Raw genomic sequence first — 14598 nt, 5'->3', positions numbered from 1 at the left:
CAGTGTTACTACAGGAGGAAACCTATAAACTAAACTAACTTTATTTATACTGGAAAGCTCTATCAGTTTCTAAACTGTTCTTCCTAGAGGTCCAGTAAGGATCATCTCTTATTGATCCAGTGTTACTACAGGAGGAAACCTAAACTAAACTAACTTTATTTATACTGGATAGTTCTATCAGTTCTAAACTGTTCTTCCTAGAGGTCCAGTAAGGATCATCTCTTATTGATCCAGTGTTACTACAGGAGGAAACCTAAACTAAACTAACTTTTTTATACTGGATAGTTCTATCAGTTCTAAACTGTTCTTCCTAGAGGTCCAGTAAGGATCATCTCTTATTTATCCAGTGTTACTACAGGAGGAAACCTATAAACTAAACTAACTTTATTTATACTGGATCGCTCTATCAGTTTTAAACTGTTCTTCCTAGAGGTGCAGTAAGGACATCTCTTATTGATCCAGTGTTACTACAGGAGGAAACCTAAACTAACTTTATTTATACTGGATAGCTCTATCAGTTCTAAACTGTTCTTCCTAGAGGTGCAGTAAGGACATCTCTTATTGATCCAGTGTTACTACAGGAAGAAACCTAAACTAACTTTATTTATACTCGATAGCTCTATCAGTTCTAAATTGTTCTTCATAGAGGTTCAGTAAGGATCATCTCTTATTGATCCAGTGTTACTACAGGAGGAAACCTAAACTAAACTAACTTTATTTATACTGGATAGCTCTATCAGTTCTAAACTGTTCTTTCTAGAGGCCCAGTAAGGATCATCTCTTATTAATCCAGTGTTACTACGGGAAGAAACTTAATTTTATATTAGATGATAATTCTTGATTAATAATTCTAACGATTTCTTTGTCTCTGGCTAAAAGCGCTGAATATATCTTAAAAAGATTCAAATCTCAGTCAACTTACCGCACAGAATCAAAACACAAGCAGCCAGGATCCATAAAAAGAGCCTTGGATTAGCCATGACTGTGAGGGCCGAAATCAACTTACTGTTAATTCATCAAAGCAAAATATTGATGATTTAAACTTTTCAAAACTCATTCATATTTACACAACCGGCATGCCCTGAACAAAACACACGTCAACTATTTGTTCACTGTGTTTATATGATAATTTTACAAATTTCTGGCTTTCTTGTAATGATAGGTTGAAATTCAACCTGATACAACAAAACATGTCTTGTTTGTACTTGTTATAAGTCGTTTCATGTGCACTCTCGCGCTCAAAAAACGGCGATGAAAACTGAAATAAAAACAGAGATTAAAATATGCACTGCTTGGCAATGTATTTTGTCCCAAGGGGAAACCACAGAGCTTCCGAAATGATTGAAGATGTCTCTTCAATGATAGCCCAATCTACTCCAAATTCCTTTTTTCCTCGAGTAATGCGAGCTCTTGCTTGGTCATCCAGGGCAGTAGATGTGGAAAACCAGTTTAGTTTTAAAGTTTTTTACTGCGTCTAATGCTGGACGATTTTACTGGTCAATACATCCACATTGCAAGAACGCATGTTAGGACTCTGTGCATGAGAAACTGGTCAGTGAGAATTACAAGCTTTTAACACCACAGCCGAATGTCTGTGACTCTGTGCATCACACATGTTTCATCACAGTGTTCTGTTGATCTAGATTCCAGGTTTTGTACAAACATGCCATGTTCAATTTTCTCAAAACATCTTCATCCTTTTGGATACAGGTTCAATGAGTCATACTTAGTTAAATTTTTAAACAAAACTATGACTTCATTAGAAATTTATTTTTCATCCAAGATGCATACCGCACATGCTGTACGAACTGAGTACAAAAGATATTCGAATGCATTTCTATGCTCAATCAGCTAGTATATGCTTTTAAATACTGTTAGGCAGGGACCGCGGAGGGGGGGGGGGCTGGGGGGCTTTAGCCCCCCCAATAATTTTCAAAATACATGTGATTCCTTTATAGCGATTTTTATATGGCCATAATAATACGAATAAAAACTCCTTATAGTAAGTTGTGTAATCATAATTATGTGTTCACTATCCGTGTTGGTGAACAATGTTTTCATTGAAGTGTTTACAAGAAAAATATAAACAGATAAGTATGGTCCCCCCCCCCGAGGGTTCACTCTTTCGGCTTCGCTAGCCCCCCCCAATCCAAAAACTGCTCCGCGGTCCCTGTTAGGTCTGATAAGTTATCAATATTAAAAATGATGACCGGTTTATAGCATGCAGAGGAAAATATTTTGGATGTGAAAAAGCATTTTCATAAAAATCTATCCATTCCAACAGAAAATATATCATGTTTCCTCTTGTCTTTCAGGAGGGTTACCACAAGGTTGTAACATTTTCTATAAGATACAATAAAAAAAAACAATTTATAAACTGGCAAGTGATTTGATTTGGAGGAACAGAAATTATTGGAATCATCAAAGCATCATCATCACCTCCAGTAGAGTAAATTTCACTCTGGCTTTCGATTCATTTTCTACCAAAGCGAAGTAATCAAGAAGATTTTCATGCCCGATGTAAGATGCAGCGCTGTCACGATGCTGGTTCACCAACCACTCACTGGAAGAACAGAATGGTTTAGTGGAGAGTCCTTAGGGGAGGAGGGGCAGGGGATGCTGCAGTGAAAACATGGGAAAAAATTGGTACCATGGGAGGGATGGGTAAGAAAGACTAGTTAGGGAGGGTAGGGGAATACTAAAGAACCTACTAGGTACTATGAGAACCTAGAAGTGCATGAGCTGGGGAGAAGTAACCCTTAAATCAGCTCTGCTGGTCAAACAGACTACCTGGATCTACTGGATCATTACTTACAATCGTGTTGTGTCAGAGTGACCAGTACCAACGTACTTCGACTGCACTATAATGTAACAAAATGCACAGATAAAATTGATAAAATTATTGGTGATGACGAGAGTCGAGAGATTCCATGTTACTGTAGGCAAGTAAACTAGTTCAACTGCCCATATCATATGGGCTATATGTAGATATCTCAAAGATATTCTTTATCTACATATGACTTGAAACAACCTGAATTATTATAAATTAGTAAAAATGCTGAACCAAGATGAATTCGACAGTCATTTGACTTTTAAACACCAAACCACATTCGTCTCATCACAAAAGACATTCTGAATTATATACAATACACTTACGATGTTCCAGCTGACTGTGAATATTGTATCTGTCGTTCTGCAAACACAAAAACACAATATGTTAACTGAAAGCACTACAATTTAGTTAAAAAATAAACAAAAACCTCACCATTTTGAAGCTTTGGACTTTGTTTTATTCTCGAAGACTCGAACCCACGTTTTTCTGCGTCTTGCGTGTGCCACTGAACTGTAGAATACCTGGAGCAACGATAACTTATCTGCAATCTAAAAACGACCAATCAGAGACTTAAATGAACAACCAATCAGAAGCTCAGAGCCGTTGTAAACTTATTAAGGTAGCAGTGGGTAGCAGTAAAATGTTTTCAACATATACAGTCGTTTGTATCGGAAGTGAACAGGTAGTCTAGTATTGATACCTGACTGGTACAAAATTTCCCACACTGACCATTGACAAGTCATAAAGAAAAAAAATTGTGAAGAACAAGTTATCTCATTAGATTTATTTCTATTTACAATTAGAAAGCGAAATATGAATCTGTCTATATCCAGATTCAATAATTTACATATAATTGCAATGTTAAGCAGGTTTATAGAGTTTGGGACATAACTGTTTTAACCCAGTCCATATATCTGAAATTACACCCAATTTGAATAACATATATTTGAGGTTGAACCAGTCTGTTTGGACACTATATGAGATCAACAAAACGTAATATTGAGTCCATTTTACATTATATATTAGGACAGAGCTTCACAACAAAACTTTTTTAAAAATTCTTATAGTAGGAGGATGGGTATGCCACCAAAGTCACCATTGAAAGGGTGATGAATTTCAGCATTATTCGGAGTCCCGAGCGGAGTTGCGCTGCTTTCTGTTTTCTTTGTAATGGTCAGATCTCATTCGATTTTTCATGTACCATGGCTCATCCTCGCTGTCGGATCCTGGGCTTGGCTCTCTGTTTCTTTTCTTTCTAGGGCTCCTCTCTCTGTTTTTTAAGCTTCTTTCATGGTTGTTCCATTCAGGCTTGTACTTGAGAGGCAGGCGTGGAGCATCGTCATATACCCTGCAAATACATTGATGATGTTGGTGAGGACAACGGTGACTATTATGATGTTGATAATGGTGGGAATACTGGTGAGAATGATGATATTAGTGGGGAAATTAGTGACCATGATGATATTGGTGGGGAAATTGTTGATCATGATGATATTGGTGGGGACATTGGTGATCATGATGATATTGGTAGGGGAAATTGCTGATCATGATGATATTGATGGGGGCATTGGTGATCATGATGATATTGGTAGGTATATACTAGTGACTGATATAATGTTGATATTTCTAGGGAGATGTGTGATCATGACGAAATTGATCAGCATTCTAGTGGCTTTGATAATAATGGGGATATTGATTACATTGGTCTGGATATTGGTAACTAAAATTATATTGATGGGGATATTCGTGACCATGATTACCTTCTCAAGATTATCACAGCTCGTCTTTCTGTGACATCTTGTGGTCGAACACAGTGTGTTATCCCATCTGCTGCATAACCACTAAAGAGAAACATCAATTTTAATACATTAGTACAAAAATTGTATAGTAACTCTTTAGTGCACCTTCAATGCCTCATCTTTACAATAATACATACCTCAGGACGGTCACACATCCGCGGGATATGGGTAAGGACAGCACCGGTGGCGATGTGCGTATCGGCTTGAAAGTAAACTTACAGCCAAAACACAGAGACGAAGCACTGAAGAAGGAAGCAGATACAATCGGCCTGTCAAATATGTGCCCCGGGTCGATATGTGATACAATGCACCCTCCTGCTTGATAATCATTGATAACCGCACTATTTATAAAGTTCTTTGGAACAATTCCAGCTTCCACAACCTTTTTCTCAACCATATCGAAAATCCATTGCGGGATATCATCCACAACACCCCGGGCATAGAGCTTTTCTTGTCCAGGACCTTTCTCCGCCATTTGTTTTCCATAAGTATAGCCCTCTCCAAAGAAGTATTTATTCCTTAAAGGGGCCCTGTCGACAGTTTTTTCGCGATAGTGTCCTTTTTCTCCGTTCTCGACCACCTCGTCGATCATTTTTTCGATTTTCAGGCAGGCTTCGTCGTCGAATAAGACGCGCTGAGTGATGCCTTCGTGAATTTTTTGCAATTCCGTTGCATCGCCATTTTCGTCGTACGATTCAAAGGAATTGCGTCTGGCTTCTTTGCGCTCCCTCTTTATCTTTCTGTCTTCGTCCAGAGATTTGTGTTTCCGTTTGAAAATGCCGTTTAACTTCGTGCGAAGGTCGACAACGTCTTCAATTTTTGTTGACGATTGTTCAGCCATACTTGCTGCCTTTCTCTTTCAAGTTTCACATAATTCATCCCCACTCCCCCGCGCGAGCTTTACCGGCTGCTCTGAGTGCTCTCATCTTGATCACAGAGCCTTTATTTACGATAAACTAGGATACGGTTGAGGTGGCTAGGATGCCTGTATTTTCTTTTCTCAATCGTTTTCTTTATGATACAACATGCCTGCGAACTGATAGATGTACCTTAGTCTAGGTTTCCTCCTGTAGTAACACTGGATCAATAAGAGATGATCCTTACTGGACCTCTAGGAAGAACAGTTTAGAACTGATAGAGCTATCCAGTATAAATAAAGTTAGTTTAGTTTAGATTTCCTCCTGTAGTAACACTAGATCAATAAGAGATGATCCTTACTGGACCTGTAGGAAGAACAGTTTAGAACTGATAGAGCTATCCAGTATAAATAAAGTTAGTTTAGTTTAGGTTCCTCCTGTAGTAACACTGAATAAATAAGAGATGATTCTTACTGGACCTCTAGGAAGAACAGTTTAGAACTGATAGAGCTATCCAGTATAAATTAATCAAGTTAGTTTTGTTTACGTTTCCCCCGTACGGTAGTAACACTGGAACAATACGAGCTGATCCCTTGTTACTATTACATGAAGTGAACTGAATGAAAATAACTCTGCCAACAATTAACAGAAGATTTAGAATTTATTAAATATATATTCATGTCATTGACGTTGTACAACTCTTAACGAATCTTCAATAGCGTTCTGCGTTGACTGTTTGACCAGCCTGACAAAACAAAGACAAACGATGTTCAAGCAACGAAAATGCAACACTTGAGGGACAAAAATCTATAGTAAAGAAACAATACATTATACCTCTTCAAACTTCATTATTTGCCGAATAAAGAAGTTCCCATATCCTCGTTCGACTTTCGTATCAGCAATATGAATCATGTCCTAAACGATGAGAAATGCTTGCGGTTAACCCGCGAGCAGGCTTTGAAGAGTCTGTACTGATTGATCAAAAACTTACATTCTCAATATAGAAATCAACATCAGACGATGACTGGAATTCTCCCTCCAACGCATCCGGGCCTTTCGTCCACGTCAGATGGCGTTGCTTGTGCTGAAAAGAAACGAATATGTTTTGTTCGACAGTTGCAGGAAAAAAAACGCTGACGAGAATTTGATCGAGGTAAAAGAATTTATTAAACATATATTAATGTCATTGACGTTGAAATTGACGTCGATATTTACTCAGGAATAGGTTTGTCTATACTTGCCTTGTAGCAAAGAAGTTGAGTTCGAAGGGTTTCCTCATCCTGGTAAAAAGATGCATTCATTTGTTAGAATCACTTTCATTTGAATACAGAGGTTTGCTGAGAGACTTTAACTTACCATATCCAAGAACGCGGCCAGTTTTGTGATTGGCATTGTTGTGTAGAGTTTCAGGTAACTACAATGATTTGGAGAAATTTAATGGATGATACGGAGAATCATCTCTATAACAATCTCTCGGATTATCCAAATTTACCTTCTAATGATAGGAATTAATGATTGTTGTCTCATTTCTTGAAGAAAATTTTTCAACTGAATGTCGAATGCCTCCTGTGTAAAAGTGGATCGGAAAGAAGGATGCAGGATTAGAGGTAAGGTATTTACCAAAATACTTACTAAATAATATTGGGGTAAGTACAAAAATAAAGTATTTCGCGGCAGAATTGAACAGAAGGATCAGGACGCTTATATAAAAGCCTATATAAGCGCTCTGAGAAGGATGGTTAGGGGAACATACCCGGTGATATTTCCCCGGTGCTGCATCGTAGTTCGGTGCGGATGGGGTGACAAACTTCGGACAAGCGAAGGAGAACATCTCCTCCAATAAACCAATATCACTAGAAGAGACGAAAACAAGTTGCAAAGCGAAAAAACATATAATCTGCACAATCATTTACACAAGCACCTTTGATCGATATATACATAAGTAATAATGTAGTTTTTGTTGCCTATCTTTCAAGAAAGATTCAAGCTTTCATTATTTTACCCTCGTTGTAATTTTATCATCTTTTCGTTGTAAGTTTCCCGAAGATGTGCATTAACGTTTTCATCGATACGCTAAACAGAAAGAGAATCTCCAATAACGATTTTAAACCATAAGGCGCTGTTCCAATATGCAATTTTTCTTGCAACTTGCAATGCAATTTTGGGAGATGTTAATTTGTAAAGAGTGTTCGAAATGCTAAGAAGACGTTAGCAGATCGTAAGAAATGTTCGTATTTGACAACTTCAGATGCCTCAGGAGTAGAAATGTATTGCAAGTTGCAAGGAGAATTGCATAGTGTAAAACCGCCTCTAAAGTTAACCTTAAACTGTTTGAAAGGATTCTTTTGAATGAACAAGGTTTCTTTTATACCTGAGGAGACAGGGAGAGACAGATGGCGAGAAGCGTGTACATTTTTTCGTTCATTTTCTTGATCTTGTAAACAAAGAAAAAAATATATAAAAATCAAGCGAAGTGGACTCGTTAGGATGCTTTGTTTTTTCCTCCAGTGACTTACAGCATCGATTTGGTAAGCTCTGTTTTGGATCATCGGCTTCGCTCGTTGAATATACAGCAAAATATTGCAGAAACTTCGAATCGCATCCTGGAAGAGAAATGTTATAGCTTTTGTAGTAAAAATGGATATTTAAATTCAAGTAAACCAAATAGCAAAACGGACTCTGTACGACCGACTTTTGGTTGTTTCGTTTATGTTAAAACTCACCTGATATCGCCTCATCATTAGATACGCAAAACCAACGTAATAATATGTCGTGATTTGACAAGCTGGAACTCGCGAGTACATGCTCTGAAATAGAAAAACAAAAATATTCAAATGTGTTGTGGAAATGCTGCTTTGAACTTTGAAGATTTCAACACTATTGCTTGATCTGTGGAAAGATTGCATTATAATTGATGACAAATAAATACAATTGAAAGGAATAAGAACTTCGTGGTTAAACATAGCAGGGTAAGTAAGACAGGGGTGAGGCAAGACGAGAGTGAAGGAGGGGTGTGGGGAAAAGGGGAGTGGGGTTATAGGGGGACAAGGCAAGAAAGAGGTGGGGTGACAAGGGAGTGGGGAAAGAGAGAAGTGGGGCAAGAGGAAAGCTGAGCAAGACAGGCGTGGGGTAAGAAGAAGTGGGGCAAGAGGGAAGTGGGGCATAGAGAAAACTAGGCAAGGCAAGGGTCGGATAAGAAGGGGGTGGGGCAAGAGGAAAGTGGGGCAAGGGGGAGACAAGGCAAGACAAGACAAGGGTGGGGCAAGAAGGGAGTGGAGCAAGAAGAAAATGTGGCAAGAGGGAAACTTGGCTAAACTACAATCAAAAACATACTTTGCGATTCAGCTCAATATTTCCCAAAACCCTCAGCGCCATGGAGTAATCTCCAAGCAAGGAATGCAGTCGTAGCAGACCAATCAAGCTGAAATATCCCAGCATTTTGTACAGAGGACGAATACCAAACTCCCCAGCAACTGTGTCAGGGTCACCACCAGTGCGATATACCTCCAACTAAAATATAGAAAACATAAAAGTTGAAATTAACAGCCAGTGAGGTACACCATTCATATTGAAACAGACTTTATCTAAGTTATTTTTTATGTACTTGTTCATATATTCTAGACTTGTCCACAAGAGAGTGAAGAACATTCAAAACACTGTGGACATTCCAGATCTAAAAACGTACAAGACATATGATTGAATTTCAGTACATGCCAACTATATTTTATAGCATTTAAATAGTTCTAATATACAAACCTTTGGATTATCTCTGAGTGTCGTAATCTCATCTTGACCAAGCTTACCAAACTTGTATCGAAACAAACTAAATGATTGAAACTGAAGAGAAAGGAAAAATCAATGAATTATAAATTTTCACTTACACCCAGCAATGGAGAAAACTGCCAGTAATGTTAAATAGGGTATTTTTGTTTAAAGGCAAAAATCATCCTTTGAATGACAGTTTGAGGCATATTATATACAATCCAAGTAAATGTCAATGTAAAATTAAAGACTTGTTCATTTAATTTAGAATGCCAAACTCAATGTTTTTATCTTTTAAAATGCTAAAAGAATTCAATTATTTTGCTTAAATTATGCCTAATTCACTCTTTCAAATACCTTACAGTTAGTTTATATGAAGTTTGGGAATACATCTTGCAATAAAGGAAACAATACCTGGTATATAAACTCATCAATAATGTCCCAGAGCCACTGGTTGGGTAGAACAAGGGGAACCGGGTCATCTGTGTCTATATATTGAAAGAATGTCAATTTTGATAAATGAAAAAAGAATCGAAAAAATTCATACAAATTGTGATTTAAATGAAAAATGAAATAAGAGTGACTTACTGAGGATATAGTTGAAGAGATCACAATAATTGTAATAAGAATCAATCCTCTGTTCTGTTGTTGGCTGAAAAATATTATAATCGACGGAGGTCAATTCTGATTGTCACCCAAAAGACAGTGATCCACAAATAACGGAATTTTTACCTTTAGCTTCGCGTAGATATGACGGAAACATAGTTCCTTGTATAGAGTCAGGAACAAAGGATCTGAGAAGTGAAAAGATCTAGTTTAGCCCATTCAACAATTGAATTTTGTTTAAGATTAAAATGATCAACTTCACCAACCATTTCCAACAAGAGGTGCTATATGGTCGGCTTCTGGCCAAGGGGCTTTTGGAAATTTCTCGTCACTGAGCCTCGTGAACCTGGATACAAATTGATTGAATGTAACAATTAAGCTATATTCTTTCAGATAGATAAAACACATTTGCCACAGAACACACAAGCTGGGATAGATTTACTGGGGGATTAGACTAGGTGTTTCTAGTAATTCAATCTTACCCGCTTTCGTACATTGAGTGTATTTCTCTTACATTCTAAGAAATAAAAAATAATTGTGCACTATATATGTGTATAATGATAAATTTATAAAATCTTACATATATACATATATGCATATATACACACACTTGCCTTGTAGTGGTTATAAATTACCTGTTCATGAACATGCTTTTGAAAATATTTAATGAAGTTTTGAACTTCTTCTGTGACATAGAATGCATCACTATGTGAACTCTGACCCATATCTAAGGATGATTTAATAAATTCATCATCTATTTGTAGGTGGAACTTTATAATAATACTTGTATAAAATTACGAAAAGTATAAAGCCATAACTCCTGACCTCCATCCTGATAATGTGAGCCATATTCGTCGCCAGTATAACCATATCCTCCTGCTATTGCACCAGAATCCAACTGCAGAAAACGACAGTGAATCATCACTACATTAATACTCCATAAATAACATTCATAGGCTCATAGCTATTGTGACAACTATATCGAAATATACCCATTGAAATATAGCAGAAATTAATTCCCTACCTCTGCTTCAACAAATTCCTCCGCCTGTGTATACATTTTCCCGTGTTTTCATACAATATCCAACTTTTTATTGACCACTTTTTGCTTTTTTATTTACACGTGAAAATAAAAATACAGACTTTGTAGAAATGATGTACACTATGGTACATTTGATGTACATCTATGGACTCTATAGTACATGTATGACATACAGTACATTGTGAAACAAATGAGTACCACTGAGTACATTTAGTGTACATTGATGGACTTTCCTGTGCATTTGTGTGATACAGCCATACAGCGGTGTGATATAAGCCGGATATAAGAGTGATAAGAGCATATAATATTGCCATACCCATCACATGATACCCATAGATATACCCTAACGTATGTCCTAGTATATCCCACTGGTATATCTATGGTATACAGTGAACTGATGGTATATCGTTACTGGAGTGCTCTTTGATCCATCAAAGATTAATGGATTAGTCATCACAAATAGAGAAATTGCGTTTATTTGCGGAACTGTACAATCTGATTTAACATTCATACAATCTGATCAAGAAAAGTAATACGAATTTCTGGACATTTTCCACTAGTATTTATCGGAATACGGTTAGTTCGCTGTGTATTTTCTCTATTTAGAAACAATCACGTCTATTCGGCATGTGATAATTTGCTACTTTATATGTAACAAGTTTATTTTTCATGCATTATCTAAATGATCCATATATTTACTTCTACAGCATGGAGACAGGTGAAAACGAGAAGTTGTTCATTGTCCCAAATGGCAGGACGTGAGTACTTTTAAAATCCCTAAAAAACAAGTGTAAACAGTCATATTCATGGTGAAGTTCAGAGACTCATTCTTAATTACATAATATCTCAGAAATTGCCAGGAATCAGGTGAAACGGATGAAGGAGAATTAAAGAAGGGACTGCTGATACTGGTTGGAGCAAGGCAAATATCCTTTGGAGAGGACTGAATTTTTCAATGGGATGCTTTTTTGCGATGGCTGCCTATGTTCAGGTATGTAGAAATATGGAACTGCTATAATTTGATTAACATCTATTCTTAGTATATGTAACTACATTTCCATGTAACCCCATGGTATGTAATTCTGTGACCAAGTTTGTTTCAAAAATGCCTTGTTCTTTTCCATAGCTCAATGACCCAGATGTCTTGCTATGGATGGTATGAACATTTTAAGTATATAATTTTCACAAACATGACACTCGCTTTTTGAATACTGTTTAATAATCTTGTATAAATTTTCTTTTTTTAGTTTATCTATGCAATTCCAGGCTGTTTGTGTATATCAATTGCATTCTCCCCAGAAGTTCAAGGTTAGTGAAAGTTTTGATTATCTGTTTCAACTTTCAAGAGCAAAAGACAGATTTAGATTGAGGACGAACTGACTGGAGCATCAAAGACAATGTGAGTAATGGCAACTAAATAGTATGATGCACCCAAGTAGGGCTCACATTGTCTTTGACATTACTTTATCAACCATGACCAATTCTGAAATCTTGTTGATTTTTTCAAGAACATCACATATGGCAGACATTAGCAACAGCAGACATTGTTGGAAGTCTCGCTGGAGCGATATATCTTGCTGCAGTAATAAGGCCTCAGATGCAAAAAGGCGCCCTCCACAATCCTTTAGTTTTGGAAGAAGGAAGGTATTATGATGATGATTATGAATGACTGTATATCAATTGGTAAAAGCCAGTCCATTAGTACAAGCACTATAGGTGCATAATACTAAGTTGAATTTTTGATTTTTTAAGGGAGATGTCAGGATTGATAATAATCATTTTTTGGATCAGTTTGTGCAAATTTGTAAGCTGGTACTGTCAACGGTTAGTGTCTAAAGATAGTGTGGTAATACTGAAAATGGATTTGTGACCTAACATAACTTCATCGGTACATATTTCATTTAGAAAAGGTGATGTTCCAGTCTCCTTCTGGATCTCAATTTTGGTCTTGTGCTTTGTACCATTTTCGTTGTGGGCTTACTGCTACAGAAATCTTGATCCAAAAATCCTGCCAGGACATTGTAAAGATATGCTCTGAACTAATGTACCTATGCAGAAGGGCATCAAAAGCCAGACACAGCAAGACACACACAGTTCTTATCACTATGCAATGCCGCATAGCCTAGAATATCTTGTAGAGCATTTTATTTATAGTATGCATCAGCAGTTGTAAGTGCCATAATCTCCTAGTTAAAATGCACAATTGAAGGGAGAGAAAATTATAGAAATTTTATTCAAATAACAATATAATATAGTAAGCAGTTTGATTAACAGTAGATATATTTTCAAAGAAGGCAATAAACCACAAATATTGTTATTTAGAAACTGCTTTGTGAGTAGCAAAAATATGTTATGTGACTGTTTTTAAACAAGGCAATAAAACCACAAATAATTTTATTTAGAATTTAGAAACTGTTTTTGTAGTTAGCATAAATATCTCTATAACTGTTTTCAAACAAGGCAATAAACCACAAATAATGCTATTTTGAAGCAGTTTTGTAATTAGCATAAATATCTCCAGCTTTCCATGAAAACATTTTGACGTTTTCTACATCTATTTAATATCTCAGTATGTTCAAATAAAATATATGCTATTTATAAGAACAAAGCTTTATCATTGAGCAGTTCCATGCCAAAACTGATACACCTTGTATCCCATATAGATACAAACTGCTAGCGATCCAACATTGTGAAGTATTTTACGAAATTTATCATCCTTGTAAACTAAAATAATTGGCAAAGGTGAAGTTAAACGTTCAAGCGGCAACTTTGCCAGATTATGGCTATCGTATTCAACCTGGTACTTGCAGCATGGGTCAAATTGCCAGGATATATTATACAACGCAGCGAACACTAAACTCGAACCTCCCAAAGTCATGCTAATAATTGTTCTGTTAGTTGGTGGAAGTATTAGAGGTGACACTAAACAGCCAAGACTACAAAGCACTGAAGATTTATGAATGAAGTTTCCAACTCGGATCCATTTGGAGACCTGATCACCAAGTACCTTCGGTTCGATAATGATCATCGGGTACTGTCGGCTCAAAGCAGCTTCAAATTCATTTTCGTAAAGTTCCTGGGTCAGGTTCTCGTCAAGGTCAAGGTCATCTGCCTCATGGATCACATGACACTCATCATCAGGATTCTCCATTATTGGACTGTCCATATAAAATATATAAATAATATCAAGCAACGTGACTAAAGAAGTTGGTGTTCACAGATTTAATCCATGGTTAGGATTAGGTCAGGATTAGGGCTAAATTTAGGATCAAGTGACTAACATTAACCCCGCTAATCAACCATAATCGTCCATAAACCAAATCAAGTAAATCTATAACAGTATGACTTAACTGACTACATAGTTTCTGAGGCTAAACATTGATTAAGGCATTCAATGAGAACATCTGTGATTTTCTACTGGTAGAGATTCGGCGTGGACTAAACATAGAATGCCCAGAGACATTGGAATATTCGAATATAATTTTCAAATATTGGGCAATATTTTGACGGTTCATATTTAAAGAATTGAACAATTATCAGCATGTAAAAACGTCCCAACTAGTTTTGCAAGAAACTAAACAAGATTACCTCGTTTCCTCCAGCTCTGGTTCTTGCAATTCTTGCTCATTAGACGCGGTGAAATCGTCCGAAAACTCAGGATTTGCGGCCATATTGCTTTGCCTTCCCGTCCGCGCTGCT

General features: G+C 36.8%; 5 protein-coding genes across 5 annotated transcripts; 1 reads left to right on the top strand and 4 right to left on the bottom strand.

Moving 5' to 3' along the window:
• Window positions 1–2209: 2209 nt before the first annotated feature.
• Window positions 2210–3335, bottom strand: LOC114519550 (splicing factor 3B subunit 5-like). The gene is made up of 5 exons (XM_028539700.1): window positions 3266–3335; window positions 3157–3193; window positions 2816–2861; window positions 2440–2563; window positions 2210–2343 (listed from the first exon to the last, which is right to left on the bottom strand). Exons 1-5 carry the CDS (start codon window positions 3266–3268, stop codon window positions 2293–2295), a joined length of 261 nt encoding a protein of 86 aa, XP_028395501.1. The 5' UTR covers window positions 3269–3335; the 3' UTR covers window positions 2210–2292.
• A 306-nt stretch (window positions 3336–3641) lies between these two features.
• Window positions 3642–5514, bottom strand: LOC114519418 (RNA demethylase ALKBH5-like). Its single transcript, XM_028539544.1, has 3 exons — window positions 4770–5514; window positions 4594–4674; window positions 3642–4181 (listed from the first exon to the last, which is right to left on the bottom strand). Exons 1-3 carry the CDS (start codon window positions 5471–5473, stop codon window positions 3956–3958), a joined length of 1011 nt encoding a protein of 336 aa, XP_028395345.1. The 5' UTR covers window positions 5474–5514; the 3' UTR covers window positions 3642–3955.
• A 617-nt stretch (window positions 5515–6131) lies between these two features.
• On the bottom strand, window positions 6132–11019 carry LOC114519366 (eukaryotic translation initiation factor 3 subunit L-like). Its single transcript, XM_028539490.1, has 22 exons — window positions 10882–11019; window positions 10683–10755; window positions 10493–10584; window positions 10340–10374; window positions 10124–10203; window positions 9984–10045; window positions 9840–9903; window positions 9666–9739; window positions 9246–9326; window positions 9094–9162; window positions 8823–8999; window positions 8213–8296; window positions 8006–8092; window positions 7861–7923; window positions 7492–7562; window positions 7243–7342; window positions 6982–7055; window positions 6846–6903; window positions 6731–6769; window positions 6481–6573; window positions 6324–6404; window positions 6132–6234 (listed from the first exon to the last, which is right to left on the bottom strand). The coding sequence occupies exons 1-22, from the start codon at window positions 10915–10917 to the stop codon at window positions 6202–6204; spliced, it is 1626 nt and encodes a 541-aa protein (XP_028395291.1). The 5' UTR covers window positions 10918–11019; the 3' UTR covers window positions 6132–6201.
• A 277-nt stretch (window positions 11020–11296) lies between these two features.
• On the top strand, window positions 11297–13296 carry LOC114519331 (transmembrane protein 220-like). Its single transcript, XM_028539450.1, has 8 exons — window positions 11297–11475; window positions 11607–11657; window positions 11750–11890; window positions 12026–12055; window positions 12147–12207; window positions 12408–12543; window positions 12652–12723; window positions 12805–13296. The coding sequence occupies exons 3-8, from the start codon at window positions 11855–11857 to the stop codon at window positions 12935–12937; spliced, it is 468 nt and encodes a 155-aa protein (XP_028395251.1). The 5' UTR covers window positions 11297–11475; window positions 11607–11657; window positions 11750–11854; the 3' UTR covers window positions 12938–13296.
• A 37-nt stretch (window positions 13297–13333) lies between these two features.
• LOC114519330 (transmembrane protein 11, mitochondrial-like) lies at window positions 13334–14588 on the bottom strand. Its single transcript, XM_028539449.1, has 2 exons — window positions 14488–14588; window positions 13334–14057 (listed from the first exon to the last, which is right to left on the bottom strand). Exons 1-2 carry the CDS (start codon window positions 14568–14570, stop codon window positions 13514–13516), a joined length of 627 nt encoding a protein of 208 aa, XP_028395250.1. The 5' UTR covers window positions 14571–14588; the 3' UTR covers window positions 13334–13513.
• Window positions 14589–14598: the final 10 nt, after the last annotated feature.

This window comes from Dendronephthya gigantea, unplaced genomic scaffold (genome assembly GCF_004324835.1).
Source record: "Dendronephthya gigantea isolate DGI-Jeju-01 unplaced genomic scaffold, DenGig_1.0 000013F, whole genome shotgun sequence".
NCBI lineage: Eukaryota > Metazoa > Cnidaria > Anthozoa > Malacalcyonacea > Nephtheidae > Dendronephthya > Dendronephthya gigantea.
Note: the sequence above shows the minus strand (reverse complement) of the source record. Positions and strands in the feature narration are given on the sequence as shown.